Source organism: Tribolium madens, unplaced genomic scaffold, assembly GCF_015345945.1.
Source record: "Tribolium madens isolate multiple individuals breed KSU strain unplaced genomic scaffold, Tmad_KSU_1.1 Scaffold_3;HRSCAF=73;Tcas5.2_LG2, whole genome shotgun sequence".
NCBI classification, from domain to species: Eukaryota; Metazoa; Arthropoda; class Insecta; order Coleoptera; family Tenebrionidae; genus Tribolium; species Tribolium madens.
The window spans coordinates 6,824,995-6,839,811 of NW_025401006.1; the positions used below are offsets into that span (position 1 = coordinate 6,824,995).

Consider the following 14,817-nt stretch of genomic DNA (forward strand, 5'->3'; position numbering starts at 1 on the left):
CTTGTTAGAAGTTGAAGAGTCAGGTGTCCACTTGAATTAAGAATTTTTGTGGAAATATTTTTTGCAGTCAAAAGGGATAATAAATGTGGATATGTTATCCTCGCCTTGATGGCGAAAAAGGAAACTGTCATTCCTGAAAGATTATGAAGGCAAGACTAGTGACCAGAAATGACGTACAATGGAGAGGCTAAATTTGAACACTGAGTGCCACAATAAGAAATTCGAATACTTCCATTAAGAAAATGGTTTTGTCATCGGCTTGACGTACATAAATGAAAGGTGTCGCAAAAGCTAACTATAATAAATAATGAAACGGCAGCTAGAAGGAGCTTTTGTTTTTAATCAAGCTAATGTTTTAAAATTAAATTCGTATTATCGTGCCTTAAAAGCATACATTTCCAAGGCTCTGTCATCTAGAAAAATGCTTCTAGGCTTTGCATTGTTGACAGTTGCACGAAATGCCGGTGCAGAATGTAAATATTTGATGCTTTGGAGGAAGCTTACTTGGTCGTATTGCATAAAATTATAGTTTACCGCATTTCCGAAGGTAATTTTGGTGGAATAATGCCGCCATCATTTTAGTGCAGTTACCTGATGCCAAACAAGTGCACAGCGTATAATTTCCTAGGCTAATTTTTATTCGAATTGGCTGTGTTAAGAAACGTATCGTGCATTAATGCAAATTGTGGCGCATAAATTCGCGTTAGTTATCAGTTTTATAATTCTCCTACACGTTGAAACTAAAATTGAGTTGCGAATGCGCTTCCTCTATAATGCGGTTATGGAAAGCCGAAATGGACAAGTAATTGGATTGCATAAACATGTCATAACGGACAAAACACAATTGTATCAATTCGATTTACACATGTCTTATATCCAATCCACATGAAATTTGTTTATTTACTGTAAAACAATCTTGCGCTAAATAAATATTTAGGGTAGGTTGAGGCCAAATCTGAGGTTAGATAGGCGGATTCGATGTTACAAACTGTTGAAGTCTTATCTACCTGGCACATTGCCTCAGTACACACTCTCTAACCAAAACAAAGCCAAGTCGCTGTGATAGATGATAAGCAACTGATGGCGTTACACTTATCACACCCTAGACCCTAATTAATAACTTGACGAGGTCTTATGACCAGTTTTAATTTCCCTCCAAAGTATACATTCGCTCGTAAAATCTTAAAACACCTGGGTGTGAGTTAATTCCGCAACTTCATTTTTAATTTTGTTTATTAATGAAATTTTAAGAGGCGCCGTAATCCGTTTATTAAATTACGGCGATGAGTTTAATGTGACCAATTAAAATCTACACCTACAATGCGATAAAAATAATTTTTTCATTAACGGTAAGTGACAGATATTTGAATTCCGGTGTTAAAATCGGCGTTAAGATACATAAAATTATTATTTCATGATGCTTAAACTCGGTTTTATACCTTTATGCTAATTTTGTGCAGTGAAAGTTTTACTGTGTAATGACCTAATTTCCACCCTTCCGGCATAATGATCCATTTTCTACCCGGAAAAAACTATTGTTGAAAATGCAATTGGAAATAAGAAAATTTAATAATGTTGAATAAAATAACGAACTCAAATAAAATTAGCAAGGCTAGCTTTTTATATTCACTTTTAAAGAAACTTTAATGAAGTTAATTTAACTTTGCATTTCGATTTTGCGAGTGCAGCAGTCTGTTCCCATAAGTCTATCTGGTGTTTGTCATTCTATGTCGGTTTCGATAAAGATTGATCCAGTGTTTGGAAATTGCTAATTTTATATTAGTGGAAGGAGAATTTTAAGTAGCTACTAAACATTTAAATGTTTTAATTATTTCAAGTAGGTACTCATATCAATCGAATTTTTGTTTGAGAAAAAAAGATTATCTTTTGGTCTCATCTTTTTTCATAATTTTAAATTTTAAACTTCGATGAAATAAAACGAAAGAGTGAATTTCTCGAAGAGAAAAATAGTAATTGAATTTTGTTCTGTTCTCTCAGCACGTAAAGGTAAGGTAAAATGCAAAATTTGTTATAAATAGGTATTTGTATAAAATAGTAAAGACACTTGCTTAGAGACACCTGACCAGCGCGTAGGAAGACCTCGGTTCTTGTCTTGCAATTTGTTTTTTTCTAACAATTGTACTTAAAAAAAGAAAGTTATGCGCATAAGTAATGTATGTAACAAAAAGTAAGTGCGTAAACATAAAGGCTTACTGTTCCGATTATGATCCTGTTATGGGCCTTTTGATCATTGGATATATAGTTCAGTTTGTCTGATCCCTTTACCACTATTCGTCATTAACTCGCTTGACTTAAATCATGATATATTTAAAACCGAAATTGAGCAATATTTATTTAGCTTTAGGGGTCTACTGTTGAAACGTTGTTTATTTTCATACCGGGGCAATAAATAATGCTTCGATTATCTGTTTTGTTATTTTATTGATAAAACAATTATTGGTTTGATGCGGATGATGTATGTATTGTACTTATGTCCATATAGTTACTAAATTTAATCAATTTGATTGATACTGTTTCATTTGGGTTGTCTCGAAAAAAAATCTTATTTACTTCGATCATAAATAAATCATTATAATTTTTATTCTTTACCAGCAATCCTGAACTAAATTCCAATAAAGGTCACAGATAGACGAAATTTATGGATATTTTTTGAAACTATAATGTCGACCATTGAAAAATTTTCATTGTTTTCGAGAGAAAATTAATGTTTATTATCTGTCAAGAGGAATGATGGCGTTAAAACGATTCCATAGGCCGTTGTATCGAACAAGCTCCCTCCTGTTGGACAATGCTTCATGATATGTGACGTTGCTTATCAAACAGTCGACACGTCACTTCAATGATACATAACAATTTCAAATTCCGTGATTTTTAGGAAATTTTGTGATAATTTATTGTGACTAGAAGGCACGGCGTGATTTATTTCAGCCTCTGCAAAGTATTTGTAATCTCATTGAACAAACTTTTTTCAAAGACGTCACTAAACCCACGTTATACTGGATGACTAAGTATTTAATTCAGGTCGAAATCGCGGTTGTGTCATAAAGAAATGCGGAAATATTTCTCTGATAAATTGCTGACGAAGAAGCAATGACGATAGTGGTTAGCGGAATGAAATAAGTTAGTAAAAAAATGAAAATAGAATCTTGATTGTAAGTTTTTTTTTTTCAATTTATTCGTGCAAACTCTATTTGAACAGTTCAGTGCGAATTTATAGTTTGGTACTCGATTTTACATCAGTTTGATAGTTTGTGGTTTTGATGTGTCGAAACTCGAACGTGCTTTTTACTCCATGTTTCAGAAAACTTGATTACATTCGATTCTTTTCTATTTTCTCAGCTAGTCCCAATCGAGCTTTGTTGCAACTACTCAAAGGTTATTGTCTCTATTTATATAAAATACTTTAATAGGAAGAAAGAAAGCGAATAAATATCACTGATCTGTTTTGTTACCGAGGCCTTAAAAGTATTCCTTACAGACGAAGCTTTTAACCTTTAGTGGACGAGTCCGATGACATTATGAATAATGCAACTCTTCGAGTTACAGGTTCTCACAAAAACAATTTTATTATTTCGTGAAATATTTCCATACAGAGAGAGGAATAAAATTAACTTCAATACGAATTTAAATATACTTTCTCTGTGATGAGGAGACTATTTCGGAGGGAATAAGAAGTTTTTTAGCGGTAATAGATGTTGGTGATGTTATTTTGTTGAGTTTGAGCTAGAGCTTTAGATATTTCGAAATAAAATAGACGAAATCGGATAATATTTTTTATAGGTACTACACTCGAGAGTCGAGACGCTTATCTGATGAAATAATTTCTCTTCAAACTAGAACGTGAGGATTGAACACTAGAGAATATTTGGCAGTTCTTGGGGTTTTCGTGTTCTTCTTTTTTCTAGGATCTAAAATATTTTATCAGAAATAATTAGTAATTATATAGTATTATGTACGCAAAACGGTTATTTTAGGTACTCAGTCCCAAAAAACAGTTTTTGCGGACTAAAAAATAGAATTGGTTACTACGGTAACGAAATTTTTTTTTTTAATTTTATGGATTTTCCGTAATTATTAAAGATTGTTGCTCTCTGTTTCAGATGCAATGGCGATGAGCTGAGAAGATGTCTCATAGCGCTATCGCCTGTTCCCTCCTGGTGGTCGTGCTTACCCAGGTTGTGTCAGAAGGGGCGTTCAGCACCGAAGTCGACTTCCGCTTTTCGAAACCATTGTACAATGTCAGCATTCCGGAGAACAGCGTGGCGAAAACGTACGCAACCCAAGCACCTGGTGCTGAGCGTATGGGCATCCACGTGCGGTCGAATACGCTTAGCGACATACGATATAAGATAGTAGACGGCGATCGTGACAAATTCTTCAAAGCCGAAGATAGACTTGTAGGTGATTTCTGTTTTCTGTTTATAAGGACTCGAACCGGTAATAATGATGTCCTCAATCGCGAGCGAAAAGACAAATACGTTTTGCAAGTGCGCGCCACTGCCACGAAACGCGACGGTAAACAAAAGGTGTTTTACACAACGGACGCCACTGTCGTGGTCACGGTTTTAGATACTAACGATCTCAATCCCTTGTTTTATCCAACGGAGTATAATGCCACGGTCTTCGAGGACACGCCCATTCATCAGAGCATCCTGAAAGTAGTGGCCGAGGACGCCGATCTGGGCCGAAATGGGGAGATTTATTATAGTTTTGCTGAGGAAACCGACAAGTTCGCAATTCACCCGATGTCCGGCGTTATTTCTCTAAGTAGACCGTTGAGATACAACGAGGGCACATATCACGAACTTACGGTGCTGGGCCAAGACCGGGGGGCGGTTTTCCGACACGGCTCCGGGATGGTCAGTAAAGCTAAAGTCCGGATACGAGTTAAGAAAGTCAATTTTTTTGCACCTGAAATCCGGATTAGACATCACCCTCAAATTGTCGAAAACTCCAATGCCGATATCTACGCTATAGTCAATGTTTCAGATAAAGACAGTGGTATTCACGGCGAAATTAAGAGTTTAGAAATTGTAGATGGGGACCCCGATGGCCACTTTCGTATCCGTCCAACGAAACAAAAAGGTGAATTTAATATAGAAGTGTTGAAGTTACTTGATAGGGAGAGCACTCCTCAAGGATATACCCTGAAATTGCGAGCTGTAGACCGCGGAGTTCCACCGAGAGAGAGTTATAAGTCTGTTCCCGTCCACTTGACGGATCTAAATGACAACGCACCCGTATTTAACAAAGAGATATACGAGGTTAAAGTCCCGGAAATCGCCCCTGTTAATACTCCTTTAATAAGACTGAAAGTTACCGATGCCGATGAGGGACGAAACGCTCAAGTGTTTTTAGAAATTGTTGGAGGAAACGAAGGTGGCGAATTTAATATTAATCCCGAAACGGGAATGTTGTATACTGCTGTTCCTTTAGATGCCGAAAGTAAACAATTTTACAGCCTTACTGTTTCTGCAATCGATCAAGGAAATGCAGGGACACGAAAACAGTCTTCCGCTAAAGTTAAAATCTACGTGGAAGACACCAATGATAACGATCCAATTTTTGATGAGTCTGAAAAGATAGTACCGATAGATGAGAATTTGCCAGCTGGTACTTCTGTTACGACAGTCCACGCTAAAGATCGGGATCGTGGCGAAAACGCTTACATTTCGTACTTGATCGCTAATATAAATAAAGTACCGTTTGAAATTGACCACTTCTCGGGCATTATTAAAACAACATCTTTGCTCGATTACGAAAGCATGCGTCGCGAGTACGTGCTGAGAGTCCGAGCGTCTGATTGGGGTTTGCCATACCGTCGCCAGACCGAAATGCAATTAACCGTTAAAGTTCAAGACATAAACGACAACCGACCTCAGTTTGAAAAAGTCGACTGTATTGGCGTTATTTCCCGTTCCATCTCAATAGGCTCCGAAATCATCACATTGTCAGCTATCGATTTCGACTCGGGCAACATTATTAGCTACCGAATCGTCTCAGGAAATGAAGACGGCTGCTTCAGTATTGACACCACTTCTGGCACTATAACAGTAAGTTGTGACTTAAACGATATTAGAGTCTCCGAGAGGGAAATTAATGTGACTGCAACGGATGGCACGCACTTTGCCGATATAGCTCGAGTACACTTTAAACTTGTTAATACGAAACGAAATTCGATGGCTACTGGAAGACTGCTAAGTGACGATACGGGTGCTTTTGAGTGCAAGGACACGGGAGTTGCCAGAAGGTTAACGGAAGTGTTAGCCGCGGCTGAGAATAATAATAAACCACCAACTGAAGAAGAATTTCCAATGATGCCTACACGGTACGGTCAAAACCTAAAATCGCCTGAATTTATCGATTTCCCTGCTGAAATCAAAGTTAACGAATCGGTGGCTCTCGGAACAACTCTAGTCAAACTTAAAGCGCGAGATAGGGATTTGGGATACAACGGCAAACTTATTTACGGTATTTCAGGAGGAGACAAACATTCACAGTTTTGCGTAGACATGGATACCGGTGAGTTGAAAGTAATTGGATATCTTGATCGAGAGCGCGACAGTGAATATTTTTTAAATATTACACTGTACGACCTGGGGAAACCTCAAAAATCAGCGTCGAGGATGCTTCCAATTACCGTTCTTGACGTTAACGACAACGCTCCTGTTTTCGAGCGCTCTTTGGCCAGTTTCCGTGTAACTGAAAACGCGTTAAACGGAACGGCAATCTTCAGAGCTAACGCAACAGATGCAGATGCTGGTGATAACGCTAAAGTGACTTATTCTTTGATCACCGATACTCGAGATTTTTCGGTTGATCGAGTGACCGGTGTTTTGACCGTATCGAACACTTTGGACAGGGAGCGACAAGACCTCTACGAACTGCGAATCCGCGCCACCGACAGCGGCGGCAAAGGCCCGGATAATCCACCTTTGTATTCCGAAGCCTTGGTCCGAATATCAATCGACGATATCAACGACAATGCCCCCAAATTCAGTTTACCCTCTTACACCGTCAAGATACGGGAGGATATTCCAAAAGGAAGCGTCGTTGCTGTGGTTACAGCGTCGGACCCGGACCTCGGCACCGACGGCGAAGTGGTTTATTTCTTAGAAGACAGCGATAGTGACGGAACATTTAAAATCGATCGTTTATCGGGGACTATTCGGACCACAAAGCCGCTCGATTTCGAGGAGCGACAAGTGCACAGTCTGATCGCTTTCGCCAGTGACAAGGGCAACCCCTCGTTGTCGTCCGAAGCGAGTGTGACGATATACGTGGTGGATGTTAATGAGAATATGCACGCACCGCAGTTTAGTGATATGGTGTTGAACGGAACGGTAAAGGAAAATCAGCCGATGGGGACGGTCGTGATGCAGGTCAATGCGACCGATGTCGATCCGCCAGGGGGTGATAGTAATATCGAGTACAGCATCAGAGGGGGAGACGGCATCGGGATCTTCTCAATCGATAATGAAGGTAGGTTAAAACAGTCTGGGACAATAAGAGCAAAAGCTGCCACCGGAAACTGTAGTTATTGAGTTTTGGGGCGGATAATCCCACCGCCAACACGTATTAGATGCCATATCATATTTACCACTTTGGGTATTGGTAGCATTCGAATTAGTTGATATGAAAACAAGTGAAATTAAAAAATAAAATATATTTTATTTCATTAGCAGAGAATTAATAAAATTTCTTGAACACTGTCGGAAAACACATCTTGCTTGATCAAGATGAAACTAAAGAAGGAAAGAAAATCGATCAACCGACTCTTGTATGTTGATGCAGAGAGTCTCAGTGATGAAAAATATTAAACTATTGCAGTATGCCTTCAAAGAAGTCGCGAGTAGTCTGATTTTGTAAAGCAGATTCATTTTTGTAATGTCAGCTTTGAGCGAAAAAGACAAACTTTTCTAAATGATGCGTTTAAATGTATTAGCTTAAAGTTTCAGGAACCTTTTCGGAACATGCCGGAATGCAAAGCAAGCGTTGACAAAGTGTGGTACGTGACATTGACTTTTGCTTTAAATTGAGAAATTTTCTCGAACAGTGTCAGACCACTTAATCTATTAAAAGTAGTTGTCACAAACAAAACTCTTTATCTACATGAAATAATGAAATTGATTGTGCAAATCAGAAATTGACTATAAATTTTCATGCTCATTTCCCGTGGAAGATATACATTTGGCTCAGATTGGCTGGCTCTCTGCACCACAAAGAATAGAATTTGCATGAATTGAGTAAGTTTGTACTTAACGGCATTTATTTGAACTTTTTTCACTCAGTCAAAGCGAAAAATTCTTTATTGTATTGTGAGTTTTATTAAAGAGAGGCAAGTATAAACAAACTTTCCTATTGAGTTATAAGAATAAATCTAACCAGTTATACAATTACAACATAGCGGGGGCCTAGAGGCCAAGACCAAACTTTTGCAAACACCCCGAGCTGTCTTTTTGCTTTCTGCTTATACTACACTTGCGTTGTGTACAGTCGTGCTTATTGAAATTCAGTGAGGTACCAGACTTTGAAACTATCAACTTGAAACTGTAATTGACTGGCAATAATTTTGCATAAATATTGAAATTTTAAAGTAAAAGAGAAAACTAATTGTTAATCAATAGAAAATGCTCTGGAAACGATTTGATAGCTCATTGATTCGTTCTTAGCCCGTTAAGCCTTCAGAGTTGGCCGATTTATTAGACCAAAGTCGGCGTGAAGTATGAATAATTTCATTTTTATCCACGAGATTTATACATCGATTTCGGGGATATAAAATATTAATGGTTTTACATATTCCCGGTTGACTAAACGTCAAATGGCGAGGAGTAAAGTTTATCGACTTTTTCAAACTTCGCGGTTTTTTATCAATAAAATTCGCGAAAAGTAAATGACGTCGTTCGGTAATCAAAGAAGCATTTTTATTAATGACCTCGGTGTCACAATCAAATTCCATTCAAACTAAAACTCGGGTCTTTTGCGTATCGCTCTATTTATTTTGCCAGCTTTCATACCTACAAAACAGATATCACGAATTTATGAGACTAGTCCTTTAAATTAGCCATGATATGTGTGTTTCATCACACGAGAGTTCTACATGTAAATCTCATGCGATGTGGGAAGAATTCTTATTAAAAATGACAAGAACTGGAGGAAAAGTTTGTAAGGAACTCGATTATGATTGATGAGAGAGTGAGTTTCATGATTTGATTAATTCTGAAGGTACGTCTGAGTCGAGGAGGGTATAATCTCGCATTAGAGAGACAAGTGAATTGAATTCTTTTGTACCTATTCTATTTAGAAATTCAGGAGTCGTATCTTGGTTATATTCTGGAGGAATTATTCCTAATTCTAGTTCATTTATTCCCACTAATAATTTTATATCGGATTCAATCTTTATCTGGGATAATTCAAAATTCACCCGCTTGTATAATCAAGGTGGTCTCCTATAATGTTTGAGGGTTAGCAGATTAAAACAAAGTTAAAATTTACAACGAACTTTATCAGGAAGATAATTTAAACTTGCATTGTTCTAAACTTTTCTTCAAGTATCATAAATATGCGAAGCTTAGTAAAAATCTTAATATCTCGATTTTATAGTTAACGATCAAGTTGCAGCTGTGGTGAATTTAATCGCTCAACTTTTAATCAATTTTTTTTATTTACATCTTGCGATGATGTCTCGAATTTAGTGAGCAATAACTTCCACTTGTTTTACCATCGCGAGAATCCAATTTGATCGAGATTTGCAAGTTTTTACTGTCACAATCTCCGGTGTGGAATCTTGTTTACATTTTGCATGGACCGATCCTTTGGTCGAATACACGGGTCTCACACGGGACTGATTTAGATGTTGGGTCTCCAGTTTGCATATATCTGTCTTGGGCCAGATTGGTTTTGAATTTTATTGGCTCGTATGCCACGCTACATCCGCTTCTATCGCTGATCCTGAGACGTTTTACCCCACTGACTTACATGTGCTGCTCCTATTGCTAAACACTCGACTAACAAATACCCCGTAGAGTCTAACAAAACGACAAATGACACTGTCACTTTTACAAATTGAACGGACGATGCTTTGCAAGCGAATCTTGCAACTGTAGAGACGTTTCTATTATTAAACTGAGACAATACCTTATAATTTATTTAGACTCGCATTGTAACACTTTTGTGGTCAATCGATACTTACACAGTTAAATTTTCAATAAGATTCGGGTTTAAACATACGTGTAATTGCAAGAAAATTTTCAGGCTATACCTATCAGAATAGAACAACAAACGTTTCAATAGAAATCGAGATGAAAATGCAGCTTTCGGTTCTTCATCTTATTATACCAACAGTCGTCTAAGATTAATTATTTTACCTCTGTTCGAGTCTACATTCAATATTTACACAAAGTGGATGTTTTGATAAAAGTTAATTAGTATCTATCTATGAAATGCACGGTAGAGATGAGATTAAATTTATATTAAGAAATGAAATTTTTATTTACTTCAGTCAAGTCTCAGTGGACTTTTTCCGATATTACTCTTCTTTCTATTCGTCGAAATGCCTGTTTTCTGTTATAACATCTTGTAGAAATAGTTTTGAAAAATTTATCACGAATGTCTGCTCAAATCTCAGTTATCCTTTTATTTTTACTGATTTTTTTGATAAAACAAGGCTTTTATTGTCTGTATCTGTGATATTACATCAGCTTTTATTCGGTAATTTTTAACATGAATAAAAGAATGGAATGTTTAGTACGTTTGTTTATAATAAAAGGAACAGTAACAGCGAATTTAGTACCATTTTGCTTCATTGAAAATTTAAAATGTTTTTGGTGTCGTTTTGATGTATTGATCAAATGTAAATTTATTCGACACAACCCTCCGGTTAAGTAAATGAGTACTGTTCAATTATTTATACGTTCCTTCAACTTCATCGTGAACTTGGAATTTACCAATTTAAAAAACATACTTAAAACTTATGTTGGTATGGATAAAAAGCTGGGGTAGTTTAAATCAGAATTCGAAGAAAGGAATTACATTTCTTGTTTGCATTCACTTCTTGTTCTCTTATAAGTCTTAAAATTAAAATAGGGCAAGGTCTTGCTTGTAAAGTTTGGAATTATGTTTCGACAGTTAGGTACTACAAAAACCACGAAACAAGTTTCAAAATCGAAAACTATTTTCACTTTTACTTTGGATCCTCTTGATTTCTTTCCCTGAAAGTTTTTTAAATATCGAGTTGAAAGCTGGAAGGAAACGAATCTCGGCTTAATAAGTTTCGCTCCGACTACTATAAGCTCAGAAATTTTAAATGACGATCTATTTTATATGACACCTTGCTAAAGATCTCTTTGAAAGTTTAGATCAACGGAACGATCGATTTTGTGTTTCTTTTGGGACATTTATGGATGGATGTGACATTATTTTATCATCGGCGGTGTATCTTTTTTTAATGTCAGTGAAAATTTAATATTCTGCACAGCAGGTACTTCTTTCTCTAAGCGAGACTAATACCTGAACTATCCAAGCTCGCTCGGGGATTTTTCCAGACACATCAAAATTTTATTTAGAGCAACTTTTCATTAGTTAGACATAAACTGAATTTTGATTAAATTCGCCTCTCGGAAAAAATATTCTATTTTGTTGAATTCGAGCTGCCGAAAACTCATGTTTGATAAAGGAGTGAAACTAAATCCTATCAACAGGAATCCTCTTTCTGCCTTTAAGCCACGCGGAAAATTTAATTTTCTATTGCCTCAAGTTGTGTAATTTTATTCAGTACAACTATTTGATAAGTTTGAAAAACCTCAAATACCTCAACGATCTAAATAATTAACTTCAGGAGTTTTTTTCGTTGTCTTGTCATCGTGATGATGGATTTTGGTAGAGTAGGAAAACTTCCGTCATAAATTTAAAGACATATATCCTTATCGATCTCATGTCGGCAATCTGTTGCCATCATGAGGTGCGCCCGACTGTCCATCATGCATATGACTAGGCGATAAGAAGATAAAAGCTTTTATTACGGTTCCAACTGATTGGATTGACACTGTGGTCCGGTCGAAAGCAACTCAACAGAGAAGACTGATTTAATTCCGACATTCCTAAACTTCGGACACTCCGTATTTTTCGATTGATTGAGCGCCAATGTACCGAAAATGCTTTTGTTTTTCTGTTATTGCTTTGGAGTGGTTTCGTTTAGGTGCCCTAAATAACACTTTCAACGCTAAATTAATAACAAACTAATTCGGAAAGTTTTTGAAGCGTGGATCAATTGCCTATTTTGGCCGCTAATACATGGCAGGGCAAATAATAGGTTTCTAAACAAACAGTTAAACGTGTTTATGTTTTTTGGGGGATATATTTTTCGTGACGGTAATCGCATCAGAGTTTCGGGACCAAAGGTCTGACCAGAGAAATCTTTTTTGTTATTAGCCGTGTCAAGAAAACATATTGCCTGTTTATGTATCTTATATGATTGCATTTTTGTCACCTGATTGATAGATTTTGGTGTCATATTTGACAAATCACTCTAACTTGAGATTGAAAATATGTGATCATTATTCTGCCACATTTATTTACAACAGAGAGTGTTATTTTTACGCGTCTGGATTGTGTTATTGCAGTGGTCATTCATCAATAATTCTCTCGAATGTTTTTTATTTTGTGTGCGATTCAATTTATATGTAAATCTTCAAACAAAGTTAGATAAACTATCCTAGAGCTATTTGCGGTGTTACCAATATTGGGAATTGGTTTCTCATTTGCTTGTTGTGTTCATTTTTTTCTCGTTTCTCTGACTGGTGATAAGCAAATCGTTTTGATCACAGCATCTGTTTCCTAAAAAATCTCTCTTCATTTCGGTGTAATGACTCTCGAGTTGTGCCATTTTTTTAATGTCTTATCATGGAGTATGTGTCGAAGAGGAATCGTTCGATAACAACCTCATTTTCTAAAGAAGCTTTCCTAGATCCAATAATGAATCGTGACTATTTCACTCGATGTAAGAATCGATTTCCTAGTTGTTCTGATGACAAACGCGGAGCGTCCATGGCAAAGTTGATTAAATTTGCGATCAAATCAGTGTAAATAAACTCGAAGTGCAAATGCCATTCACATAATGAAGTGATAGTCGCTCATGCGTGTCAATCACGAGTTGAAAGTCTATTGTGTAAGAAATCGTAACTAGCACCTGTTTTAAGTTGAAGCCTCCAACAAATTTTGGATCATATAAAGCCCGATATTTATTGTTGGCGAATCAGCCGAGTGGATAATATTTGGTTCACGTACAAACGCGTGTATTGTAAAAGTTTAATGCAACTCGCTAAACTCATGTACACAATGTTGCCACGCAAACAATAAAATAACTAAAGTTATGTGCTGCTGGTGAAGGGTTTCTTCGGTTTGCCGTAGTAGGTCATGACTCAATTACCTCGAGATACGATAAATTGGAATTTTTGCTTGGGTTTGATGGAAGTAGTTTTGTGAGGGCAGTGGACCAAAATAGGAAATATGTTTATGGAAATGGCATATTAAACGAACCGGTCGAGGCACACTTTCTAACCCGGCGCATCCACCATTTTAATTGACTATTGAATTTTATGTCTTATCAAATATCGGTTATTTATTTTAGTGCAGTCGAACGGGTAATTTGCTTTAACAAAGTCTGGCAATATTTGGTTATTGTTTGTGTTAATAGTGATCCAAACAGTTTTATTGTTCTAATTGTTTGAAACGCATGTGATGATTCTATTTTAAATGAAATATTTATTATGGCGGTATTGACTCGTAGTTTGTTAATATACGGAGTGAAATTTTTAACTGGAATAAAATTCATAATTTGAATACAGGATGATTCTTAAGTAGACCGACAAAATTTTATCCTTGGTAGTATCAAGTGAAAAAAATATTTAAAAAATTCTTTGTTTAAACGTTCTTCAAATAAAATTTATTAAAGTTATTTTCGAAGTAAAGCGTACGCCACTGATGTGTTAGCACAGGTAGTGGAAACCATGGTATTAATGTACAACTTGATCATTGCAACAATTCATAGGCCGTAAGTGGCACGGATCAATGGGGTTTTGCCCCTAAAGGGTATAAACGTAAAAAGGGTACAGTTTGTCTCTATTTATCCTTAGGAAGCTGTGATAAAATTTTGTCGGTCTATTTAAGAATCACCTTGTATAAGCGATTTTTGTAAAAAAATCTGAAACAGGTCGATTATTATTTTACATATATGGTTTTTGTTTATCTGCTTTCTGAAATGCACAGTCACTGTAACTTTTTTTTTCAAATATAATGGTATGACAAGTGACACATCATTTGAAATTTTGAATATTTTCAAATTCTACGTAATAAACAAGTTCTTAACTTGAATACTATTTAATGCAAAAAAGATTGGTTTTATTTTTTGTCATGTAGGCTTCGAAAATAATCAGAAAATAATTAGTACATTGTATTCCTTGCAAAACGATCTTTCAAACGAGGTGTCACTTGTCATACCCATTACATTTGAAAAAAAAAAGTTATAGGTCGCCGAGCATTTCAGAAAGCAGATAAACAAAAACCATATGTCTCAAATGATGCGCAAGGAAAAATAAAAAATGACCTGTTTAAGGATTTTTTTTACAAAAATCGCTTATATGCAAATTATGAATTTTATTCCTGTTAAAAATTCCACTCTGTATGTAATACATACGTTTGGAGTACTTTTTTATTTGCGTACTTGCAGTTTTGATAATTTAATAAATGAGTAATACGCTATTTTGTTTTTTAATGTTAATAAAGTAATATACATATAAC

The 14,817-nt window shown here is 36.2% G+C and overlaps 1 protein-coding gene across 7 annotated transcripts in view; it reads left to right on the plus strand.

The window, feature by feature from the left end:
* Positions 1–14,817, plus strand: part of LOC123007841 (fat-like cadherin-related tumor suppressor homolog) — a 92,561-nt gene that overhangs the window by 23,459 nt on the left and 54,285 nt on the right. For all 7 annotated transcript variants that reach the window (XM_044403316.1, XM_044403322.1, XM_044403318.1 and 4 more), the window contains exon 3: positions 4,122–7,503. In XM_044403316.1, the coding sequence (XP_044259251.1) occupies positions 4,146–7,503 (3,358 nt within the window). In that variant the 5' untranslated portion in view covers positions 4,122–4,145. The remainder of the gene's footprint in view (positions 1–4,121; positions 7,504–14,817) is intronic.